We start from the raw sequence: 24,337 nt of genomic DNA, 5'->3' as shown, positions 1-24,337 counted from the left end.
TTATATAATCGTTATGTTAATATTTTCCGTTCTTCATAGAGAATTTTCTACAACAACCGCACGGGCATACGTAAAAATACAGACAGCACATACTCATCAGCTCATGCAAGCCCTCAAGCTTTTATTACCCCAGTTATTAATACTACTGGCTGATAGTTCTATGTCTCTCACCAGAAGAAAGAACTGTTTCGAGGGTGCAGAAATTTAACCGCCTTATAAAATGGAATATGCACAATACTACAGGTGCTCAAAGCTCACAAGCCCTCAATGTTTGGAATAGAGGGAGATTAAAGGGAAAGGTGACCGAAATTTACTAAAATTTAGTATATTCTAGTTATCTTGCCATATCCTTTCCCTTCGTCTCCTTTCATTCAAACATTTCAAGTTTTTATTACACCAATTATTGGATTTGGATATACTAGCTACTAGTTCAATGCCTTTTACCAGAGGAAAGAAGTGCTTCAAGGGCAGAAAACTACCCTATAGTTAGACCCACCGTTGCATGTGAATAAGCTTGTTGCATCATCCTTAGGATAACTATAAGCATCGGGGCACCGATCCTTGAAAAATCTGGAAAAATTTGTAGGTCCACAGCTCCCAGAATTGCAGCAATATTCATTAGTTTTGAAAACAGTACAAGGGTTGTTACAGTACCCGCTAGAAGTTTTCAACTGAGTGGGGCACTGCCCGTTGATATCAGCAGTACATCTCATTCCATTCTTATTGCACCCACCACCAGAGGTGGCACTAAATTCCATAGGAACATTGAATCCATCAACAAGAGAGATGTCAACGAAATCCTTGTTTTGAAATTGGTTTAATGCGAATTCGGCAAGAGTGTTTGGGGCTGCACCATAGCCTTGACATTGAAGAAGGCCACCACAGTCACCGGTTTGACATCTGCCACGACCAGAACCATCAAAACTACAACCAGTTCGGGCCCAAATGCGAGCCCTTGCTGTGCCAGCGTTCACATCAAGGGGCCAAGACTGACGTGAGTTAAGCTGCCTACCACCACCAGGCACAGCTGCAGCCCATACTGTGTAGGGGCAATTGTTTGTTATATCAAATCTGGCTGCATGGGCTAGGGCAATGAAAACAGTGACAAGAAAGTAGAAGGAAATGGGAAGGTTTTTGAAGAGATTCATTTTGGTAAGTGAGAAAAATAGTGGTTTGTGGTTATGTTTATGAAGAGATAGGTATGGGTTTATATAAAGTTTGGGATTGGTTATTGCCTGGTGTGGTGAATTTACAGTGTGTTTGGCTAACGGGTTAAGCTTCTTGCATTGGATCCACTACGTACTGCCGACGCTTGTTTTTTACAAGTGTTTGTACTGTATTAGATTGGACCCATTGTGATGCAGACACTTGACTTGCTTTGGATAAGTGTATCTGTGTATGTATTGTATCAGATTCAGTACTCCATCATATCCTTGCCTAATTGACTCTTTGTTGGAAAATTGGAAAGACGAATATGTCTTGGAGGGACTTGAAGACTTGTAAAATAATTTAGTATGACGTGCAGCTGCTTGTGGAATGAGAGATCATTTGCTACGTACTAGGATGACGGAGGACCACATAATCGTGTTGATAGTTCCTCCTAAATAAAATACAGTCACATGTTTTACATTTTGTCGGATTTAGAGCTGTGCAAAGCAATTTACATTTCACTTCCCACCTTTAAATCCTTGGAGGGACTTGAAAACTTGTCAAATAATTTAGTAGTATGATGTGCAGCTGCTTATAGAATGAGAGATCATTTACTATGTACTAGGATGATGGAGGACCACATAATAGTGTTGATAGGTCCTCCCACTAAATAAAATAGTCACTTGTTTTACATTGTGTCGGATTTAGAGCTGTTTAAAGCAATTTACATTTCACTTCCCACCTTTAAATCCTTGATACCTAATGCCAACGCCTTTATCACCTATACCAAAGTCCAAATTATCTTTTTGTCATGGCTTGACTTGAACACTTCTCTTATTCCAATGGATCCTAGGATATTCTCTTGGACTAATAATGCAATTGCGGAATTGTGGACCTTAGGTTTGGATTAATGGCATCTTGGAGTAGAGGATTTGACAAATCATTAGTTGATGAAACTAACTCATTTCTGGTTTCAACTTGGCTATCTACTACCAAGCATATTCCACCTCTGATATATATTAAACCTTGATTCTGATTGTCACTTAATCGCTACGCCCATATCCAAGGAAGCAAACCAATGCACTGATGTTTTGACTAAAGGGGTTATCAACAACATATAAGTGGGAAATTCTTTATGATACTTGGTCCAGTTTTTTGTATGGCTGTTTTTATTAGGAACAATACTGGAATCCCAAATTTTGAGTATTTCATTAGAACTGTTGTTTGTTTTCATTTATTTTGTTGGTTAATATATTTTTATTTTAAGAGAGGTGGAAGAGGGAAAGATTAGTGTGACGTGAAACTTGTTAGTTTACGTTTTTCAAAATTGTGGGTTAGCCTGGTTGCAGAAAAATGTACAAAAATCAGGATCTTCATTGTCGTTCAATTATGGTCCTATATAAATTTATTATTGTGGGAATATTTGTTCATGTAAAAACAAATCGATTGGAAAAGTCCTACTTTGAGCAAGTTGGGTTTATATTGCTTATCAAGCTTTGTTGCTTCTAAAAACTGTCAGGTTAATGTTGCTTTCGAAAATTGATTAGCTTGCTATCAGACAATGTGCTAAGAAGAAAATTTTCAAATGGTGTGACCGTTAATTGGGACGATAAAGCTCGTATATAGCTGGGGTACGGCGGCTCAATGCATTTGGGAATCTTAAGCAAAAATTGAATTATGACATCTTATATATTTAAACATAATTTTTTTTAATTTTAAATATTACTTAAATTCTATCCTGTTGTTTTAGATGCAAAATTACTAATTAACCATGTGGATTTTTTTTTTTTTTTTTTTTTTTTTTTTTTTGGGAAAGCCTATAGACACAAAAAATTAAACAAAACTTTTCACTTTTGTTGATGTGGCAAATTGATAGTGGTGAGTAAAAATGTGATACTAGTGGTGGCCTAGACAAAAACTAGTAAAAGTTTGTCAATTCAACTATTGTTGGTAAATCTAGATGAGAACTAGTAAAACTTTGTCAACTCAACTATTGTGGAAAATGTTGTAAAATTTCTTTTATATTGCTTTTTTTTTTTTTTTTAAAAGAATTGTTACATTCACAAAATTTTCACAATAAATTCTAAGTGTTAAGGTGTTACTAATTTTACTTTGAATTCACTATTAAAATTACTTTTTTGTCTAGCAATAACAACCAGTAATAATTTGAAAATTAAGATTTGCTGTGAAAAATGTTGTAGACTTAGCATCTCTCTCTCTCTCTCTCTCTCTCTCTCTCTCGTATTTTTTATTTAATAAAATAAATATTATTTTATCTATTGGCTAATATTTTAGTTTAATTAATACAATTACAATGAAAGAAATAACCCTATTAAAATATGGGGGCCTTTTTCTACTTGGGGCCTTAGGTGACCGCCTCATCTACCAATATAATAGAGCCGGCCTTGAGCTAGAGCAAGCCAAATCAAGGATAGAACTGATTGGAAGTATTTTGCTGTTAGTTCTTAATAAACTAACTTCAAAATGAGAGATGAAACGAAAAGGGGTTTGATAGTTGTGAAAGTGCTAAGTAGGAAAGAAATTACCTAAGTGTTTCGAAGATAGTAATAGAATATATAAAAAATAAATTATAATAAATATGATATTCATATGTATAAGAAATTTAAAGTAAATACAAAGACATTTGTGGTGGGGGCAAGTAAGATCTATCTTCACTTCTTCGAAGTGAGGAAAACCCGTGTAGAGCAAAGTAAGACAATAAAATACAATGAGTAGGACGGAACAAAGAATTTTTGCCATTCCTTTGTGAATATGTACAAATAAATACTTGTGAACTTTAGTGGGAAGCCAAAATGTTAATTTAGAGAATAAGACTAAGATATGACATTGAAATTAGAATTAATTTTTAAAATATTAATTAATATAAATGATAAAAGCGATACATTAATAAATAAAATTAATTGTTCTACAAAATATATTGGAAACATAACATGTAATTGAACTGAAAATTAAAATTTTTTTCTCAAGGATTTGCACAAGATTACAAAAAACCATCAATAAACAAATTAACTTAGAACTCAATTATGACTCATTATTATAATCTTATTAGGTTCATATTTTTCTATAATCTCAAATAGCTATTGTAAGGACAAAAAAATCTAGCAACCTAGGCCCACTTAGAACAATGGGTTTGCACAGTTCAAATATGGCCCAAATCAATAGATTTGTAAGAGAGGGAATCAAACAACAAGAGAGAGCCTTGCCCGAGGATGGAAATAAGGAAGAAAGGCTTAATATTATAGAATACGTGAGCAAATATCTAAGTACAAGACTGCTCGAGGAAGCCAATGATACACAGAAAAATACACTGCTCACTCTCTTCTTTCAATGTTCTTCTTGTTACTCTTTTTTTCTTGATATTTGTGTCTCTCCCCTTTTCTATGAGAACCATCTTTTTCTTATATACTCCCTCCACTTCACATCCTAACCCCCCATCTTTACTTAACAAATTTCTCCTAACGACACCTGTCCTTTTAAACATTTGAGGAAGGTGGTAGAAGGAGTTACTTAGCTGTAAATTACACTGTTCAGGTCACTTCCTCATCAATGCAGCTGATAAAGCTATTGCCTACCATTTAATGCAGAGGCAACATGCTACTTCTTGCTGGAAACTTCCCTTACTCCTCATGATTCTCTTTCTTCAGCCAATCCTTCCCACCTGAAGCTCCTAAGAACCTTTTGCCTCTTCTCCTCTTATCCTCGAGTAACCTTCCTCTTCGGACATGTAATGCCCTAATATCCACTCTACAGTTCTACAAACCTTTCCTCGGTCCTCGGGCCCCCACAGCTATTATAAATATTTTTATACTGTGAAAATCTATAAATAAATATGATCATTATATAATCATTAACATAATGATTTAAAGGGTAAATTACACTCCCTTCTCTCTTAAGATTTTATGTAAACACACCACCCCCTAAACGTTTCATGAAATGGTAATCTCTCTTTAAGATGGTATAAATGCAATAATTAAGCCTATATCTTCTCAAATTGTTATTTTATTAATAAAATTCTTAAAAAAAAAAAAAAAAAAACAATCTCACCCTTAATTATGGACAAATGACACTCTCCTCCATGGTAGTTAGGGGTGTCCAGAACCAACCGCAGCCCGTCGGACTGACTAACCAGCCCAATCTCCACCCGATTTCAGCACAAACCGATGTCATCGTCGGTCGATTTCTGGTTTCTGCGCCCAAGGCCCGACACCGGCTGGTCGAGTGGCGAGTTCTCTTCTCCAAAACTCGAGCCACTCTACCCAATGGAGGTTATATACAAATCCGACGAAATCGAGCTCAAATCCGAGGAGATTTAGCAAGTTCTCAACCATATTTGGTGAGATTTAGCCAGATCCGGCCATTCCCAGCAAATTTTAGCTATTTTGAGAAGAGGCTTGGCGATTTTGATGCAAATCTGGTGAGTTTTTACATTTTCCGACGATGATTTTGTAGATTCCAAGGCTTTTTTCTCAGATGTCAGTGACCTTTAAAGCTCCGGCGACAACTTGAAACCGACCGACAAACTCGATCTCCACCTGAGCCCAAAACTGAACCGACCGATTGACACCGGTAGTTGGTTTCGAGTCACTCTTCTTTCCACCCGACGACCGGCGGGTCGGGTTCTACTGGGTTGAAAACCGATCCAGCCCGACCCGTGGACAGCCCTAATGGTAGTCTATTGTACTAAAGGTCCTTTTGGTTTAGCTAAGGGAAAAAAATATTTTAGTACTAGTCAATACTAGTGTTTTTGGTTACTATTATATAAATTGATAAATACGTGAGAGTCTTTGAAGTGGTATATAAATATTTGGTTTATTTTTTATTTTTTTGAAAACAATATTTGGTTTATTTATACCTTAGAAACACACGTTAACTAATTTTAAAGACAAGTAATTAATTAGTCCAATTTTGATCATACTTTGTTTACATTGAACAACACAATATTGTGCAAAAATTAAACAACAACAGAAATAAAGAGACGCACAATATGGTGATACAAGGAAAACCAATGGAATAAACCATCCTAAAGTAAAAACATTGTGGGGACTTTAACCTATAGACCATAGTGGCAAAACATACCCACTAATTGAATTGAACTGTTTACAATATAGAATAACCATATTCTAAATTGTTGTAACCTAATTCTATACTTACTAATGTTACCTAGCGTGGTTTTGAATCCACAAACTCTTTAATAGTGACTTCTATTGACGTGAAGCTCTCATCCACCACTTCAAGTATCTACTTGAAGATTTGGTTCCATTAACTTGATATTCTAGAAATTGCAGCAACTTCTACACCATTAGATTTGAATATGCTTCAAGCTTGATCATCGATAGAGGGTTTTGAGAGCAGGATGTACTATAATCCTAGATACATAAGCAGTAGCTCTCCAAAAGTATTTTTCACATTCCCTAGTGTTTTCTTATATACATTGGCCTTGTTTGCTCAAGACCCGAGTGACTTGATGGGCTAAAGGGTCTAAATTGAGTTTTCTAACTTACACAATTTGATCGATTGAAATATATGCTTGCTTGATTGAGAAGTTATTGAATAGGCTTTGATGATGTCGAAAAAATCATCAGTGAGCCACACAGTTCTCGCACACTCGAAACAACACCTGCATAACAAAAAGAGAAGACCTCGCAGAGAGCACTGGTGTGGTGCCGGCCACATACCCTCCGAAGGTCAAGTTAGAACTTCTCACAACTCTAAAGTGCTAGAGCGGGGTCAATTATGCGAATCTTGGTTTGTGAGGGTATTGGGGCTTTTTATAGTAGTAAAGGGTTGACTTCTCTTCCTTGGTGTAGAGTTATTTTCCTTATAGGAATCCTCATGAGCGTATTTTTCGGAATCCTTTCCTTGTAGGAGTCTTTTTGATTAACACCAAGTGTGGGGTGCAAGATATTTCTTTATTTATGCAAACGTAGAGACCAAGCAAGGCCACGTCAGGATCGTCAGCTTCACCTACTACCTCGTTAGGGTCGTTAACTTCACCTACTCCCTCGTTGGGATCGTCAGCTTCGCCTACTACCTCGTTAGGGTCGTCAGCTTCGCCTACTCCTTCGTCGGGGTCGTCAGCTTCGCCTACTCCTTCGTCGGGGTCGTCAGCTTCGCCTATTCCCTTCAGCTTAGTAGTGTCAGCTTTCCATTTATGACAAGTTAACCCCATCTTCTTAAAGCTGTAGACGTCCTAAAGTTGTTTGACTGCCATTGATGACAAGTGAGGCCAACGGGTCTATTTTGAACGTCGTTTCATGATACTATATTCATGAGTATTCACATTCACAATTTTACTCTTATCAGTTCCCCCCCACTCCATGATCTCGTCAGCTTAAACTGACAGGTTTATGGAGTTTAAGTCCTTTTCATTTGGACAATTCCAACTCGTCTCTTCAGTAGACTTGTTCATCTCGTTATCTTTTATGTTAAAACCGTTGTCTTGTAATACTCGTCATATCCTCTGATGGACAAACTCGTCAGCTTTATTAGTCATATCCTCTGTTCATCTCGTGGGTATTACTAACAGACTCGTCCAATCTGTAGACTTAATGATAAACTCATCCACTATGTGGACTTAAAAATTTTTCATTCTCTTAGGATGAGGTTGTCCACTTTGGACTTATCAATGTCGTCCACTTTGTGGATTTAATGGGGTCGTCTACCTTGTGGACTTAATAAGGTCGTCCAGCTTGTGGACTTAATAACACATGGTTGTCCACTTTGTGTCCATTTTATAGACTTCATAATTTTTTCATCCTCCTGGGATGAAATCATCCATCTTGTGGACTTAATAAGCTTGTCCATTTTATGGACTTGATAACATTTCATCCTCTTGAGATGAGGTCGTCCACTTGATGGACTGCATATTAGGGTCGTCTACTTTGTAGACTTGGATTCCTCCACTTTGTGGACTTGTTGAGGTGACTAAGTGTTGGTACCTCGTCACCTTGTGAGTCGTCTACTTGGGGTCGTGGACTAATTGAGGTGACTAAATTTTGGTGCCTCATCACCTTTTTGGTCGTCTACTTGTAGGCGACTTAGTATGGTGGTCATCCACCCATAGTCAACTTCGGTCATGCATCTACCCGTAGGTGACTTAATGTAGTGACCGTTCACTCGTAGTTGACTTTGGCCACGCATCTACCCATAGGTGACTTAACGTAGTGACCGTCCACCCATAGGCGACTTTGGCCATGCCTTTACCCGTAGGTGACTTAGCGTAGTGACCGTTCACCCGTAGGCGACTTTGGCCATGCGTCTACCCGTAGGTAACTTAGCATAGTGGCTATCCACCCGTAGGCGACTTTGGCCATGTCTAAATAAACTCCTCTTATTATAATAAAACATGCATTCGTAGAAAAACTAGTTCTTAAAAAGAAAACGAAGACCTGCCCTTTGGGCTTTAAAAGAGTTATTGTAGCAAAAACTAAAGTAAATAGAAAAACTGAGTATAGCTAAAATTCACTAAGGTAAACTAGAAATAAAGGGGTGCTGCTTTTCATGCCATCCTTTTTACTGGTAGTACTTTCGTAGGTGCTTGGTGTTCCACGGGTGGTGTAGCTTCTGTTCGCCCAGCATCTCCAATTCTTGCCATCTTTCGCCCTCTGTCCTGTCTCGTATCCTCCTGCCTTTCTCCCTTCTCTCGAGTCAGAAGCGCGTCTTCAGCACGTACTTGGTTGCCCTGTAAAGCACGTCCGTCATAGTCTTCGAGTCGTTCTTGTATAGTGAAAATAGGAACTTACCCTTCCACAGCCCATTTGTGAAAGCGACTATAAGTATCTTGTCATCAACTTCATCGATTGAAAGCGCCTCTTTGTTAAAGCATGCTATGTAAGACCTTAGCGTCTTATCTTCCCTCTGCTTGATGCTTATTAAGCATGCTGTAGACTTCTTATACCTGTGTCCCCCGATGAAGTGCGAAGCAAACTGGGCGCTTAGCTCCTTGAAAGTACTGATGGAGTTAGGCGTTAGCCTGCTAAACCATATTCTTGCGGGACCCTTCAGCGTGGTAAGGAAAGCTCTACACATGATCTCGTTTGGTACCCCCTAAAGGTGCTTCAGGGTCTTGAAAGACTCCAAATGATCTAGAGGGTCTTTGTTTCTGTCGTAGTTTTCCACCTGCGGCATACAGAACTTTGGTGGAAGGGTGAAGGAGTTAACGAATGCGGTGAACGGCGAGTCAGTTCGGTGGACCAAATCATCAAGGTCACTGGACACCTGTCCTTTGAGGGCATTCATCATGACATCTATTTATTCCTTCATCGCCTGCATCTCCACGACAATGTGGGGTGGAGCCATTTCAGTGACGGATGAACAACTCATATCTTTTCGCTCTGGTCTGCTTGGGGCATTACTACCTTCTGGCCCCTCTCGGTCTCTTCGCTCGGCACTAGTACCTTCTTGGTCCTTTTGCTGAGTGTCGTGACCCATGTTCTTCTGACGTAACTACTCTTCCAAATCGTGGTTTTGCTGAGTAAGGCGCTCCACAGCCGCGGTGAGAGTCTGAATTTGTCTCTCGAGGGCAGTTGGGCATGGTTTGTCTCCCTGAACGTTATTGGTGGTCACCATTGAGCGAGTAAATACAATGCAACTCTTGGTCCGGGAAGCATTCGTATGGATTTTAGATTGCTAAGAATAGCACAAAACGAGTTTTCCCACAGACGATGCCAATTGATGATGCCGAAAAAATCACCAGTGAGTCACATAATTCTCACACACTCGAAACAACACCTGCATAACAAAAAGAGAAGACCTCGCAAAGAGCACCGGTGTGATGCCGGCCAAATACCCTCCGAAGGTCAAGTTAGAACTTCTCACAACTCTAAAGTGCTAGAGTGGGGTCAATTATGCGTACCTTGGTTTGTGAGGGTATTGGGGCTTTTTATAGTAGTAAAGGGTTGACCTCTCTTCCTTGGTGTAGAATTCTTTTCCTTATAAGAATCTTCATGAGCGTATTTTTCGGAATCCTTTCCTTGTAGGAGTCTTTTTGATTAACACCAAGCGTGGGGCGCAAGATATTTCTTTATATATGCAAACGTGGAGACCAAGTAAGGCCACGTTAGGATCGTCAGCTTTGCCTACTACCTCGTCAGGGTCGTCAACTTCACCTACTCCCTCGTCGGGGTTGTCAACTTCGCCTACTCCTTCGTCAGAGTCATCAGCTTCGCCTACTCCCTTCAGCTTAGTAGTGTCAGCTTTCCATTTATGACAAGTTAACCTCGTCTTCCTAAAGCTGTAGACGTCCTGAAGCTATTTGACTGCCATTTATGACAAGTAAGGCTGACGGGTCTATTTTGAACTTCGCTTCATGATATATTCATGAGTATTGACATTCACAAATTTACCCTTATCAGGCTTGTTGTTGAATCTAATCAACAGAACTTTGGGCAACTATCTTGACTTCAAAATATATTCTAAAGGCACAAGACACAGTTTGTTCATGATTTCTAACCTAAACAATAGACTCAACAAAACTTATATCTTATCTTATCTTTTTTCTTTTTTGAGAAACAACTTATATCTTATCTTAAAAAAATAAAATGATATCTAAATCTAGTAGTAGTATACATGTACATGCGCCTCTGGATAAATAATGGAGAAAAAATATCAGCATCTAAAAGTTATAGCTTGGCCACGTGTTATGATGCATTTTGAAAAGTATTGAAAACTGAACTCTCATAAAAATTAGCCATACAACTAGTATGATATGATATTGACTCTCATACTCTTCTCTCTTATGATTTGTCGATAAATAACACTCTTCCTCTCAGTATGTATAAATTAATATATGGGAATATTATTTTTAAAAGTAGAATATTTAATTAATAAAATCCAAACAGTTACATTTATAAATTTTAAGGGAGCAGTGTCATTTCATGAATTATTTGAGAAGGTAGTCCTGTTAAGGGCCTCTTTTTTTTTTTTTTTTTTTATTATTATTATTATTTTTTAACAAAGCTTTGGAAACTATACCCAAAGTTCCAAGACAGAAGCCCAAAATAGTTTGGATCTACTCCATAACTCCACATGCTCAGGGTCCACTTTTGAGGCCCAATTCCACACTACATGAGGCTTATCAACAGATGAGGCCATGATCTACAAAAGTTGCGTAGCACAACCCACAACTAAGCCCAGTATCTCACCACAACCTAATGTTTATGTCCCCAAAAAAAAAAAAAAAAAACTGCAGTAGCAATAAATGACTCACTTAAAAGAAATAAATAAGCCCATCACCTTTTTTTTTTTTTTTTTTTTTTTTTTTTTTTTTTTTTTTTTTTTTTTTTTTTTTTTTTACACAAAATAGAAGTTCTACTTTAGCCAAATCTAAATGCATATATATATGAAACTCCCTTTTGAAGACTTAAATCCCAGATCTTGCCCTCCACACCCCACACCTCACAAATACTTATAGTTGTGGAATGACCATTGCATCAAAAGTGTGCGGGGTAAATAAACCCATTACTTAGGCCTATAGTGAAGTGTGTGATGTGTCACTAATTAACGCCTAAAGATGCTAGAACAAGGCCGGTCAAGGCTCCAATCTTTAGCATCCTGATAGAGAAAGTAGAGAAGCACAGCTAGTTAAATAGGCTAAAAAAATCACTCCAAACCAGCCAGTTTCAGAGAAAATGCCTTCTAATGAAGACTCCATCTTAGTTCTTTTCCAGTAGGAATTAAGCCCTAGCTGGCAAGTACGAAACTTATGAAAAACGCTGCCATTGGTTAGTGTTTTATACCCTTGCATTGCACGTACTGATATAATTGTGCTAAAGAGAATTGGCTTAAAAAGGATAAAAATTGTTACATACAACCTTGTTATGTACATGCTCTTTTTTTTCTTTTCTTTTTTTTTGAAATTAAAATCGTGAGTTGAAGACATGATGTCTAAACTAAAATTGTGTTTTCAACTTAAGATTTTAGATCAAAATTAAAATAAATGTGTAATAGTGTGTGTAACAGATATTACTCTGGCCTAATTTGGTTTCAAGCTTAAGGTCTGAATTTGGGACTTAGTAAATGTCATGGGTTGACTGCGCTGCCACTTTTTTTGTCATTCTACTTCAGATATTTAGAGGATCATTTTCCGTGAAACCAACTTCATTGATTAATTTTTTTTTTTTTTTAAAAGTGAGGTTAAAGATATAATTTTTTTTTTTTACTACATATCATTAATTTACAAATTGACATATCACCAATCAAACCAATCAAATTCATTATTACATCATTATATATGTAAAGTTTGTGTGGTAAAATTTGTAATGTCCTTACCATTTTCCTTATTAAAAAAGAAAAAGAAAAAAAGTACTTGTCAAGCAAAATGCAAATTATTGATTCATTTACTATAAGCCTACTTAAACAATAAATTTCATGGTTTCTTTTGTTGGTAAGTTGTGATTGATATACATTAAAAGTGACGTCAATGATAGTGTTATGTAAAAATAATATTGTAACAATTAGAATTTGTCACCTAAGTTGTAACTTGTGAAATTTATTGTATCTTTATCTAGCATTACTCGTTCATTAAATTTTCCCATTCCCAAAAGTTGATGTATGTTCAACCAAAGAATAAAACATAGCAGCAGCAACATAGAGTTCCAAGCATGGTTGTAAATCAAATGAACCATTGGCCAGGTTAACCTGCAAAATAAAATTTTAAATTACCAAAATACAAAAATGGAGGTTATAATTGTTAGGTTAATATATATCTTCCATTCTTCATAAAGTTTTTTGCTACAACAACCTCACGTACGCGAATATGTAGGAATACAACATGCATAATACTGCATGGGCTCATGTAAGCCCTTAAGCTTTTATTATCTACAGCCACTAATACTACTGGTTGATAGTTCTATGCCTCTTACCAGAAGAAAGAACCCTCAGGGGCGGAAAATTAACCACGTAATAAAACTGGATGTGCACAATACTGCATGTGCTCACAAGCCCTCAATGTTTAGAATAAAGGGTGAATAGAGGGAAAGGTAACTGAAATAAACTAAAATTTAGTACATTCTAGTTATCTTCCAATTAATCTCCTCTCCCCTCGTCTCCCCCATCCAAACATTTCAAGCTTTTATTACACTAATTATTGGATATACTAGCGAACAGTTTTATGCCTCTTACCAGATCATGAGGAAAGAACTGATTCAAGGGCAGAACACAACCTTATAATTAGTACCACCTTTGCATGTAAATGTGCTTGTTTGATCATCCTTAGGGTAACTGTAAGCATCTGGGCAACGATCCTTGAAAAACTTGGAATAATTTGTAGGTCCACAACTCCCAGAATTGCAACAATATTCATCGGTTTTGAATACGGTACAAGGGTTGTTACACCCTCCCTGAGCTCTCAACTTAGCTGGGCATTGCCCATTGATATCAGCTGTACATCTTATTCCTCTGGTGCACCCACCAGAGGTAGGGCTAAAATCCATAGGAACATTAAACCCATCAACAAGAGAGATGTCAAAGAAATCCAGGTTTTGAAATTGGTTTAATGCGAATTCGGCAAGGGTGTTTGGGGCTGCACCATAGCCTTGACATTGAAGAAGGCCACCACAGTCACCGGTTTGACATCTGCCACGACCAGAACCATCAAAACTACACCCAGTTCGGGCCCCAAATGCGAGCCCCTGCTGTGCCAGCGTTCACATCAAGGGGCCAAGACTGACGTGAGTTGAGCTGCCTACCACCACCAGGCACGGCTGCAGCCCACACTGTGTAGGGGCAATTATTTGTTATATCAAATCTGGCTGCTTGGGCTAAGGCAATGAAAAGAGATGCAAGAAAGAAGAAGTTAATGGGTAGGTTTTTGAAGAGGTTCATTTTGGAAAGTGAGAAAAATAGTGGTTTGTGGTTATGTTTATTTTATGAGGAGATAGATATGGGTTTATATAGGGTGTGGGATTGGCTATTGGCTGGTGTGGAGAATTTACAGTGTGATTGGGTAATGGATTAATTAAGCTTCTTGCATTGGATCCGCTTTGTGCACTAGACCTATTGCGATGTCGGACACTTGACTTATTTTCGACAAGTTTCAGATTCAGTACTTCATCATATCCTTGCCCAATTAACTTTTTGTAGGAAATTTGGAGAGACGAATATGTCTTGGCTGGACTTGAAGACTAGTCAAATAATTGAGTAATATGACGTGCAGCTGCTTGTGGTATGAGAAATAATAGTGTTGATGGGGTCCTCAGCTCCCAATAAATAAAATGCAGTCACTTGTTTTATGTCACGTACATTGTGTTGGATCCTAGTTAGAGTAGCTTTTCAGAACAATTTACATTTCACTTTCCACCTTCGAATCCTTGATACCCAATGCCCCTTTATCACCTTTGCCAAAGTCCTAATTAACTTCTTCTTTTTATATGAAATTATCTTCTCTTGGACTAATAATGCGATTGTGGAATTATGGACCATTTGGATTAATGATAGTTAAGAGTAAGGTATTTAAGAAATTATTAGTTGAAACTTGAAACTAACTCATTTCTGGTTTTAACTTGGCTATCTACTACCAAGCATATTCCACCAGCTCTGATATTAAACCTTGTTTCTGATTGCAGAAACATATTGGTAAGCCCATGGAAAGTAACCACTAATAAGTACATATCCAAGGAGGCAAACCAAAGCATTGATGTTTTGACTAAAGGGGTTATCAACAACTAAGAGGGAGATTCTATATGATACTTGTTCAGCTGTTCCAGTTTCTTGCATAGCTGTTTTTATTAGGAACAGTACTGGAATCCCAAATTTTGAGTGTTTCATAAGAATTGTTGTTTGTTTTCATTAAGCTTATATTTAGTTGGTTAATATATGAGCATTCCCATCAACACTTCTAAAAAATTTAGCATTTACCATCTCAAAAACTAATTTTATAATATATAACATATCATTTTACAACATTCCTTCCATCAAAACTTCTATTTTTTTAACACTCCATTTAAATATTCTTTCTTTATTATTTTTTATTCATTTTTTATTTTTCCTCTCTCTCCTCTGTCTCTCTCTTTCTGTCCTCTGTCTCTCTCTTTATAAAACAAATAATTTTTTTTTTACAATCTTGCTACAGTGGGCTGCTATCTCTAGCAGCCCACTGTAGCTGGATTGCATAATGAATAGGATTTAAGAGCTTTGATGGAGTATGCTTTTTGATCTTTTGATGCTAAAATTTAGCATTTATAGCATTTGAGAGTATTAATGAGAATGCTTGTAAGAGAGGATGAGGAGGGAGAGACTAGTGTGAGGTGAAACTTGATAGCTCACGCTTTACAAGACTGCAGAAAAATGTATAAAAATCAGGCTCTTCATAGGCGTTTAATTAAGGTCCTATAAAATTTATTATCATGGGAATATGTATTCCTGTAAAACAAATCGATTGGAAAAGTCCTACTTTGAGAAAGTTGGGTTTATATTGCCTTCCTTATCAAGCTTTATTGCTTCTGATCATTGTCGGCCAATGTACTTTTGCTTTCGAAAATTGATTAACCTGCTATCAAACCATGTGCTAAAGGAGGAAAAATATCAAGTGGTGTAACTCTCATCGATATAGTACAAATGTGGAGTTTATCAAAAAAATAGTACAAATGTGGAAATTTAGGGATGGCAATGGGTTAGGCTCTTTCTAGCAACTCTATGTCCAATTGGTCTTGGTGATTGCCCCTTTGGGTTCTTGACAGTGTGTCTTGTCCTTGGAAGTGACTGCCTAGCACTACATAAGTCCTAGACGTAGAATCACCAAATGAGGCACTAAACTGCTAAACCTACTACGTATATTTTTCATTCATGCTTCAGAAAATGGAGCATTTTGCAACAGTGAAATTTGCAAGAGGACTCACATTTCACTGTTGCACAAAATTGTTTGCGGGACCTCCTATGTCCTAAGACAGTTTTTGGCTTCTCTACATGATAGGATAGAGCTCAGTACAAGCAGAAGTACATTATTGAGTTTTGTCGATCAATGCCTTTAAGACAGTTTTTGGCTTCTCTAGATGACAGGAGTGAGCTCAGTACAAGCAGGAGTACATTATTGAGTTTTGTCGATCAATGCCTTTCTGGAAAAGAGAGTTGATCTTTATTATTATTGCAATGGCTCACTGGAGATGTGGACTCTTGACTCTTAAGCATATTAAAATATGTCGGCATCAATGGAGGGAAAAAAAAGGCAAATGCAGAGGTTATTCCTCTACACCAGTTTGTATGGTACATAACAAGTTAAAATAAATATCATTATATTATCAAGAGAGTAAACATAAGTTTCAAGGGAAAGAGGCAGTCCACATTAGAATATAAACTAATTTTTTACTTTCTTTCAAAACGAATCCTGTAGCCTGCCAAGATCAACATTACCTCTTGAAAGTAAAATTCCAATGTTGCTGCAGTTCTTCCAAGCAGGATATTTCCTGAAACTACCAGATAAAACAGCAGCAAGGCCTATCTCTCTATTAGGTTCTACTACAACCTTCAATACCTCCTATGTCCTAAGACAGTTTTGGGCTCTCTCCAGATGGTAGTTTCGAGTCCATGTAGGAGAGAGCTCAGTACAAGCACTACATTGATGAATTTCATAAACCAATGCCTTTAAGGAAAAGAGAGTAAATCTTTCTTATTATTAGCATAGGTCAAAGGAGATGTGATCTCTTGACTCTTGAGCATATCAAAACTATGTTGGCATCAATGGGAGGGAAAAAAAGAAAAAAGAAAGTAAATGCAGAGGTTATTTCATGACACCGGTGTGTATAGTACATATTACATAACAAGTTAACATAAATTTCATTACATCATCAAGAGGGTAAACATAAGTTTCTAGGGAAAGAGTTAGTCCAAATTAGAATATGACTTTCATTTTCTATATGAATCCCATAGTCTTCCCAGATCAACATTACCTCCTGAAAGTATAATTCCTATGTTGCTGCAATTCTTCAAAGCAGGATTGTTCTTGAAACTATCAGATAAAACAGCGGCAAGGCCTATCGCTCCACTAGGTTCTACTACAACCTTCAATATCTCGTAACAAAGTTTCATGGCTTCTATTATCTCATTGTCCTCCACAGTTATGATGTCTTCAACAAGATCTCGCACTATGGGCCTGCACCACAAAATGCAAAGTCTGAGTTTATCTGAGGTCAATTAGCTACACAAATGGAAACATATAATTCATGAGAGCAAAATTTACATTAGGGTAGGCAAGGGTTATGTTATTGGCAATCTGAAACTATATCTTTAATGCATTTTTTTTTTTTAATTAAAAAAAAAATGCATCATCTTGATAACATGAGGTTTCTCTTTACCAGGTAAAATCGCCAAGAAAAGCTCGAAGCCCATCAGCTACAGTGTTGGTCTCAGGCAATGTTATTATCCTGCCAGCTGCTTTGGATCGAGCTGCATCATCAGCTCCCCTAGGTTCTGCAGCCAAAACTCGAATGGCAGGGTTGATGGACTTGGCAGCCAATGCCACCCCTGATATCAAACCACCTCCTACATTTTTTTTTTTTTTTGTTTTTCGTTTGACTAGAAGTCAGAACAAATCAGCACAAAAAGAAATTCACAACAAAGATGAAGCAGGAGCATAAAGGATTAAATTGACAATTTGGCTTTAAATGTAATTGAACAAACCACTTATTGGAACTATTAGAGTGTCTATTTGAGGGGTTTGCTCCAGAAACTCCAATGATATGGTACCCTGCCCACTGCAAGAACACAGTTAAAAATGTCATATTGAATTGACATTCAAGTTAGAAGTCCCATTTTCTCCGTGAATTTGAATTCCTTAGTTCTTTAGATAATGGAGTTTTTGGCAAGGAGAAGATGAAAAAAAATACAGGTGTTAAAGTCAGTAACTACAATAGTTTATTTGCATATAATTTAAGGCTATATATACTTTTCTTCTCAGAATATTTAAAGGATTCTAATTTTTTAATAACGTTTTTTTCTCCATAAAAGGCTAGTGAAGTAAGAAAATCAGTGGCCAGGAAATCAAGTATGATTTTCAGCTTGGTCATCTTGATTGCCACACATACTCTCACTGAAAACTAACCAGTTTGTGTAGTTTTTGCTCCATGGTTGAACTCGTGCAGAATGAACCTAATATTACTTGTCAAATGAGCTTTTTACCTTCCAGTACCTTGCCTAGGACAAAAACTTTACATGGGTGTAGGTAAACTTAAAAGGTAAATCTTATACCTTATAATGCGCCCATCATTATATGGATGTACAAGAACTGCACCAGTTTCTTGCAACACCTTACTTGCAACACTCTCCCTTGACTGCATTGTGGCTTCACTCCAGATAACCTGACCACCGTAACGTATGACATTCTCAACTTTGCATTTTGGAGCACCATTTGGAATAACAATATACGCAGGGATTCCCCGTAGTTTCGCAGCCAAAGACAATGCTGCAGCATGGTTACCACTAATTTTGGAGGACATGATCAGGGGATATTCGGACAAACAAGTAAAAGAAATTATCCATGAGTAACTATCACTAATAAGTCAGGAGGAAACCTGCTGTGTGTTACTACCCCTTTAGCAGCTTCATCATTATCAAGAGAAAAAACAGCATTGCAGGCACCTCTGAATTTGAAAGCTCCACTGGAATAGCCACAAAAAAAAAAACTAAATCCTTAGTAATTAAAGTGTTAAACACAATGGGAAGGATAAGAAGACCAAATATATACTAAAGAAACAAAATAAGTTTAAATTTTTACCATTTACAATAGTTTAGTATCTCACCCCTTTTGGAAACATTCACATTTAAAAAATAACTGTCTCCCTGAAACAGCATTCAGAGATTCAGAGGAAAGAACTGGAGTTTTGTGAATGAATGACTTGATGCGTACTTCAGCCTCTCTTATGGAGGAAATATCAGCCACATATTTTTCCCTCCTAATTTCGTTCTCTGCTTCCATCTTTATACCACCAACAAAATTAGTGATTCTAAATCTATGTGGAGACAGGTTAAATAACTTCAGTAACTCCTGTAACAATTAAAGAACATCTTGATCATGTACAACAATCCTTATCCCTATTGAAGCAATGACATGACACTCTGGGATTTCTTAATTTCTTTGATAAGTAACAGTTGGGAGAAAAATAAGTCACAGTTGGGATTTCTCAATGTTGTCCCTTGTATTGAAATAAATAAAAGGAACAAATAGTTTCATGGTCAGAAACCCCAACAGAACTAAAAAAAATGCTTAATTTCTCATCTGCTAGTCTAGTTTCTTAATTCTTTATTAAGGGGGTTGGTTTATCTTCAGCTGGAAAAATTGGTTATTCACCCCCTTTCTTGATATACTTTACATCAGAGCAACATAATTTTCCAAAATAAAATTTATAAGAAAAATGCTAGGACGACAGCAAATTATACAACTTTTGCCATGACTTGCCACGTGACGAGTTGTGAGTGGTGGAGATAAAGTGGTCGGTTCACACCTCCACTACTCACAAGTCACAACTCACCACATGGTGAGTTGTGGCAAAAGTTGTGTAGTTTGTTGTAGTCCTAGCATTGTTGAATTTACAACATGGAGTTGGAGATGGAGAAAATGATTTCTTGATATACTTTACATCAGAGCAACATAATTTTCCAAAATGAAATTTATAAGAAAAATGCTAGGACGACAGCAAATTATACAACTTTTGTCATGACTTGTCACGTGATGAGTTGTGAGTGGTGGAGATAAAGTGGTGGGCTCACACCTCCACTACTTACAAGTCACAACTCACCACATGGAGAGTTGTGGCAAAAGTTGTGTAGTTTGTTGTAGTCCTAGTATTGTTGAATTTACAACATGGAGTTGGAGATGGAGAAAATGATTTCTTATATTGCCAAATTAAAGTATTCCAGAATTCAAGTTTTTTGGTTTTGGCGAGGGCTTGCATTGGATTGTAGTATATAAGTAAATAAGTATGTGATTGGTGTTAAGACAAATGGCAAATTGGCTGACATATCATAACCAAGTAGATTATATCATAAATATGGGGCTTCCTATAAGAATTTTCAATTATTTGCAGTCAATCAATGTCTTCAAATGACAATAATTACATTTTCCAGAGTCAAACACAATGCACAAAAGCCCTTCACATAAAGGAACCAAAGCATGAGAGGATGTATTCAGCAAACCATGCCAAGTCACCCCTCCCTAGATGCATATTTGAACTAACACACACAGCTAGACTATGAAATTTTCTCTAAAAATCCCATAACCTGAATCCAACATAAATTTCATGAACATATCACAGAATACAAATTAAGAAATCACTAATACTGATTCCACAATCAACCAAATTCAACCATGCCAAACGAATACAAATTGGAGTGTATAGCCTTTGGAAGCGAAATAAGCTCGTATGAATTTAACCCATTATCAGATTATTGAAAGCTTATCATGTTGAATGAAAGAAATACACCACGAAATGTGTCTAGTATTGGTCCAAATCAGTGAACCTGGCCCAAATGGCAAATGGGTGTGAAAGATTAAGCCCCAAAACCAGCTGTTCAAGGTTGTTTTCAACAGCTTACTTCTCTTTCCTAGTTGTTCAATGGGTAACTTTTTTACATATCAAAAATTCCAAAGTCGTAAATGAAAAATAAAAAGTACATGAAGAACTCATGTCAATCAAAGACAGGAAATAATGAATATTAAGAGCTTAGAGCCTCAGAGGTTTTTCAAGAACTTACAGTTTCTCCCAATAGACAAGACAACCTTTTTCTTCAAGTTTTGGTTGGCTTGCAATCATCCCACTCTCAGTTTTAGTTTCATTCTTTTAATTTTTTTGCACCATGCCTTTTATTTTTATTGTTTTGGCAAAGAAAACGAAACGACAGTGTCGAAGGTAAAAAAGTTAAAAAAAAAACGACACGTTTGTCTAAACGAAATTGCGCGATATTCCCATATTTCCAAACAACACAAAAACGACAAAGAATTGCCATATGGTTGTTCTATTTAGTATTATCCAACTGACTTAAAAAAAAGCTCTAGAGATGACTATTGTTTTAGCGGTGAATATTAATCATCAAATATCAGATGTCATCATTGTACTAATCAGTTTTATTGTCAGATATGATGAATATTAAGGAAGAAATTAAAAAAGAAAAAGAAAAAGAAAAAGAAAAGATGAAGCTGTGGTCATTTATGCTTCACATATTCTGAGGACAATGAAACATCATAGCAGAGGAGGGTAGAGAAAGGACTAATCAGAGTGTCAAGATTGATGTTTGGAGGTCCTTCTTTACGAGGTATAGAATGGTGGAAATTAAGTTGAGTGAATCATCCTTATATCAAGTTAGTTGCTTCTAATATGCAAAGTAGTCCTTAACCCAAAAAAAAAAAAAAAAAAAAAAACAGAGAGTGCAAATGTCTTAAGTGATAACATATAGATTTGTGGTTCAGTAGCATACTCTGGCATCTTCCTCGAGCAAAACATGGGGTCAATGGAAGTGTGCGGAATTAAAACATTTGATTTTATCTTCTCTCAACGGAAATGTGCCGAAATAAACCGAAGTTTGAGCCCCACAAATGAGGGCCATCAAGCAAATGGGAGTGTAGCTCTGAAGAAACTTAAAAATATTGTTGCAGAAATATTTGGGATTTGAAATGGATAAAAGTACAAACACATTTTGCCATTGCCTATTTGGGCAATCTGAATACTGACATATCCCTGTATAATGTGGGAGGACATATCTGCACTCAAATTGCATAAAAACATTTACTGCGAAAAAAATACAAACACATTTTAGACCTTACTAAGAAAACAAGTTGGACTTGGAGGGATTGGGATATCTACAGTCCCTTCCAGCATTAGCAGAACCTTCCTCATTGAAGGACGAAGTGATGGCTCATCAAGAACACACCAGAGTCCTACTTTAACCATTCTCTCCAATTGTCTTTTGTCAACCTCCTCATCGCCCACCAGTTTTCCTAGCTCACGAGCCTCAAAGCAATAGTTTGCCCATTCCTCAAGAATGGCCTCTTCTTCAGTACGATACCAGTCAAGACTCCTTCTACAACATATAAGCTCCAACAACACAATTCCAAAACTATATACATCTGCTTTGACTGTCACTGGTTTGTTTCGATGCCACTCTGGTGCAACATAGCCCTTTGTCCCCCGAATGCTAGTAAAGGTACTGGTTTGATTTGGCTTTAACAACTTTGCCAATCCAAAATCTGAGATTTTTGCACACCCATGTTCATCCATGAGTATGTTTTGAGGCTTTATGTTACAATGAATGATCTGTGACTCGCACTCTTCATGAAGATAAAGAATTCCTTTCGCTATGTTGCGAGCGATTTCTATTCTTTTATCCCAAGAGGGTTGTTTTTCAGGTGTGAAAAGTATATCTGCAAGTGACCCATTGCTCATGAACTCATATACCAAAAGCCTATGCTCTCCATCATGGCAATAGCCAAGTAAATGGACAAGGTTTTTGTGGTGTGTTCTTCCAATAGCTTTCATCTCTGATTGAAAAAAATTTTCCCCTTCAACCAACACTTCGTCTAATCTTTTGACAGCTATAAGCTTCTGACCATTCAATGTTGTTCCCTTGTAAACGGTCCCGAATGATCCTTTACCCAGCTCTTCCTTGAAACTATTTGTCATTTTCTCAAGATCTGAATAATTAAATGATTGTGGAGAAACATCCATTCTGAAGCCAACATTTCCACCATTAGAGAGCCTTTTATATGCCCACACCCGATTTTTATAAATTGCAATTCCAGAAATCAGTGACATTATGAGTCCGAAAGCAGCAAGTGAGATGCCTATAATCAATATACCCTTTCGGGACTTTTTTTCTTGTCCTATGGGCACAATTTTATTTATGCTGGTTGTAGATACACCTACCTTGATGAATGCCATGTTTGTATCACTTGCCACTCTTCCAAATCTCAACGGAAGCTTTTGCTTTTGACACGTCCCATCTTTGTACGTAGCGGCTTCACAATTACAATCCTCCAAACATGCTTCTTGGCAGTTCTCACTGCTTAATAATGACAGAATGGAAAAAGAACTATCCTCCCATACAGTATTAGATACTGTTACCATGGTATATTTAACACTTCCATCTCTGCTTTCACAACTTTCTGCAGTGAAATTCCTTTCACAGCCTGAACTCCAATTCCCCTGGTGGACTCTTGCAAATCCAGGAAGACATAAGCAGTTAGATTCTCGATCAATAGTTTTACAAAACCCATTGAGGCCACACAGGCCCTTAGGGTCACACTTATTATCAGAAGATGACCAATTGACAAGCCAATTCCCATTCTTTTCCAGATTGTGTGAGTATAGCCTGAAGATCCCATCAGCGTCAATTCTCATAAGATGAACTGTATTGTTTCTTGGATATCCACCTTGAGTCAGATTTGATAGGTATGTGCCAGTGGAATTGAGCAGGTAGAGATGGCCATCATCATCAAGACACAGCGACACGTTATTGCCTTGTCCATATGTATTCGAACTCCAATAAGCATATTCGGCCTTTAATTCCAATAGTAATGGGTACTGCACGAGGTTTCCATCTGTCTGCATTACTAGTTGAAAAATTCCTGTCGATTGGTCAGATTCTGAAACACTCGAACGCAAACTTGTTCCAGCTGAGAGACACTGACCCTGTAAGATGGTATTCGTTGGGTCATCAAAACTCTGCCATATAATCTTCTTATCAGAATTATGGAGAACAAAGTTTCCTGAATCAAGCATTGATGCTGATGTCGCAGGTTCAGGAGGATTGGCAATGAACATCTTTTTGCCTTGTGCCGATTGCATGATGAGTCTACCATCAGTAGTGAAATTCAGTGTAGCATTTGCGAGAACTGGAGGATCGTCTCGGTTGGCTGTCCAGACTACTGTCTTTTCAGGAATCCCAGCAAAAAAAACTCCAACAGCATAGCCATTGGCTTGTTTGTAGAAGCCAAAGGCATATAGACCAGAGCGTGACAACCATGAAGAATTGGTGGTAGGTGTTAAAAAAGAGCCTATTTTAACAATGGATTCTCCTTGTTGAGCTTCTGCAGTGAAAATTGCTGGGAGAAGAAGAAAAAGCAAGATAGTTGCCATTACCAATTTCTCTATCTAGTTTCCTTTCACTCTGGTTTCAAATGGAAAATGAACAATAATGTTTAAGAATTAATAATTCAATCCACCTCCAAATATAGTCAATAAAGCTA

General features: G+C 37.2%; 3 protein-coding genes and 1 pseudogene across 7 annotated transcripts; all 4 read right to left on the bottom strand.

The window, feature by feature from the left end:
• Positions 1-1,194, bottom strand: LOC126709542 (protein P21-like). Its single transcript, XM_050409828.1, has one exon. The coding sequence runs from the start codon at positions 1,146-1,148 to the stop codon at positions 462-464; it is 687 nt and encodes a 228-aa protein (XP_050265785.1). The 5' UTR covers positions 1,149-1,194; the 3' UTR covers positions 1-461.
• Positions 1,195-12,844: 11,650 nt separating this feature from the next.
• Positions 12,845-14,045, bottom strand: LOC126709543 (protein P21-like; annotated as a pseudogene).
• Positions 14,046-16,865: 2,820 nt separating this feature from the next.
• Positions 16,866-20,991, bottom strand: LOC126709555 (serine racemase). 5 transcript variants are annotated; one of them, XM_050409841.1, is made up of 7 exons: positions 20,851-20,991; positions 18,900-19,144; positions 18,672-18,758; positions 18,349-18,579; positions 17,782-17,855; positions 17,457-17,643; positions 16,866-17,254 (listed from the first exon to the last, which is right to left on the bottom strand). In XM_050409841.1, the coding sequence occupies exons 2-7, from the start codon at positions 19,073-19,075 to the stop codon at positions 17,008-17,010; spliced, it is 1,002 nt and encodes a 333-aa protein (XP_050265798.1). In that variant the 5' UTR covers positions 19,076-19,144; positions 20,851-20,991; the 3' UTR covers positions 16,866-17,007. The 5 variants fall into 5 exon arrangements, with proteins under 5 accessions (XP_050265798.1, XP_050265801.1, XP_050265800.1 ...); XM_050409844.1 differs by having other exon boundaries at positions 18,875-19,075; positions 20,851-20,961; XM_050409843.1 differs by having other exon boundaries at positions 18,900-19,075; positions 20,851-20,961.
• Positions 20,992-21,767: 776 nt separating this feature from the next.
• Positions 21,768-24,337, bottom strand: LOC126710083 (G-type lectin S-receptor-like serine/threonine-protein kinase LECRK3). Its single transcript, XM_050410463.1, has one exon. The coding sequence runs from the start codon at positions 24,225-24,227 to the stop codon at positions 21,906-21,908; it is 2,322 nt and encodes a 773-aa protein (XP_050266420.1). The 5' UTR covers positions 24,228-24,337; the 3' UTR covers positions 21,768-21,905.

The sequence above is a fragment of the Quercus robur genome, chromosome 12 (genome assembly GCF_932294415.1).
Source record: "Quercus robur chromosome 12, dhQueRobu3.1, whole genome shotgun sequence".
In the NCBI taxonomy this organism is placed as follows: Eukaryota; Viridiplantae; Streptophyta; class Magnoliopsida; order Fagales; family Fagaceae; genus Quercus; species Quercus robur.
Note: the sequence above shows the minus strand (reverse complement) of the source record. Positions and strands in the feature narration are given on the sequence as shown.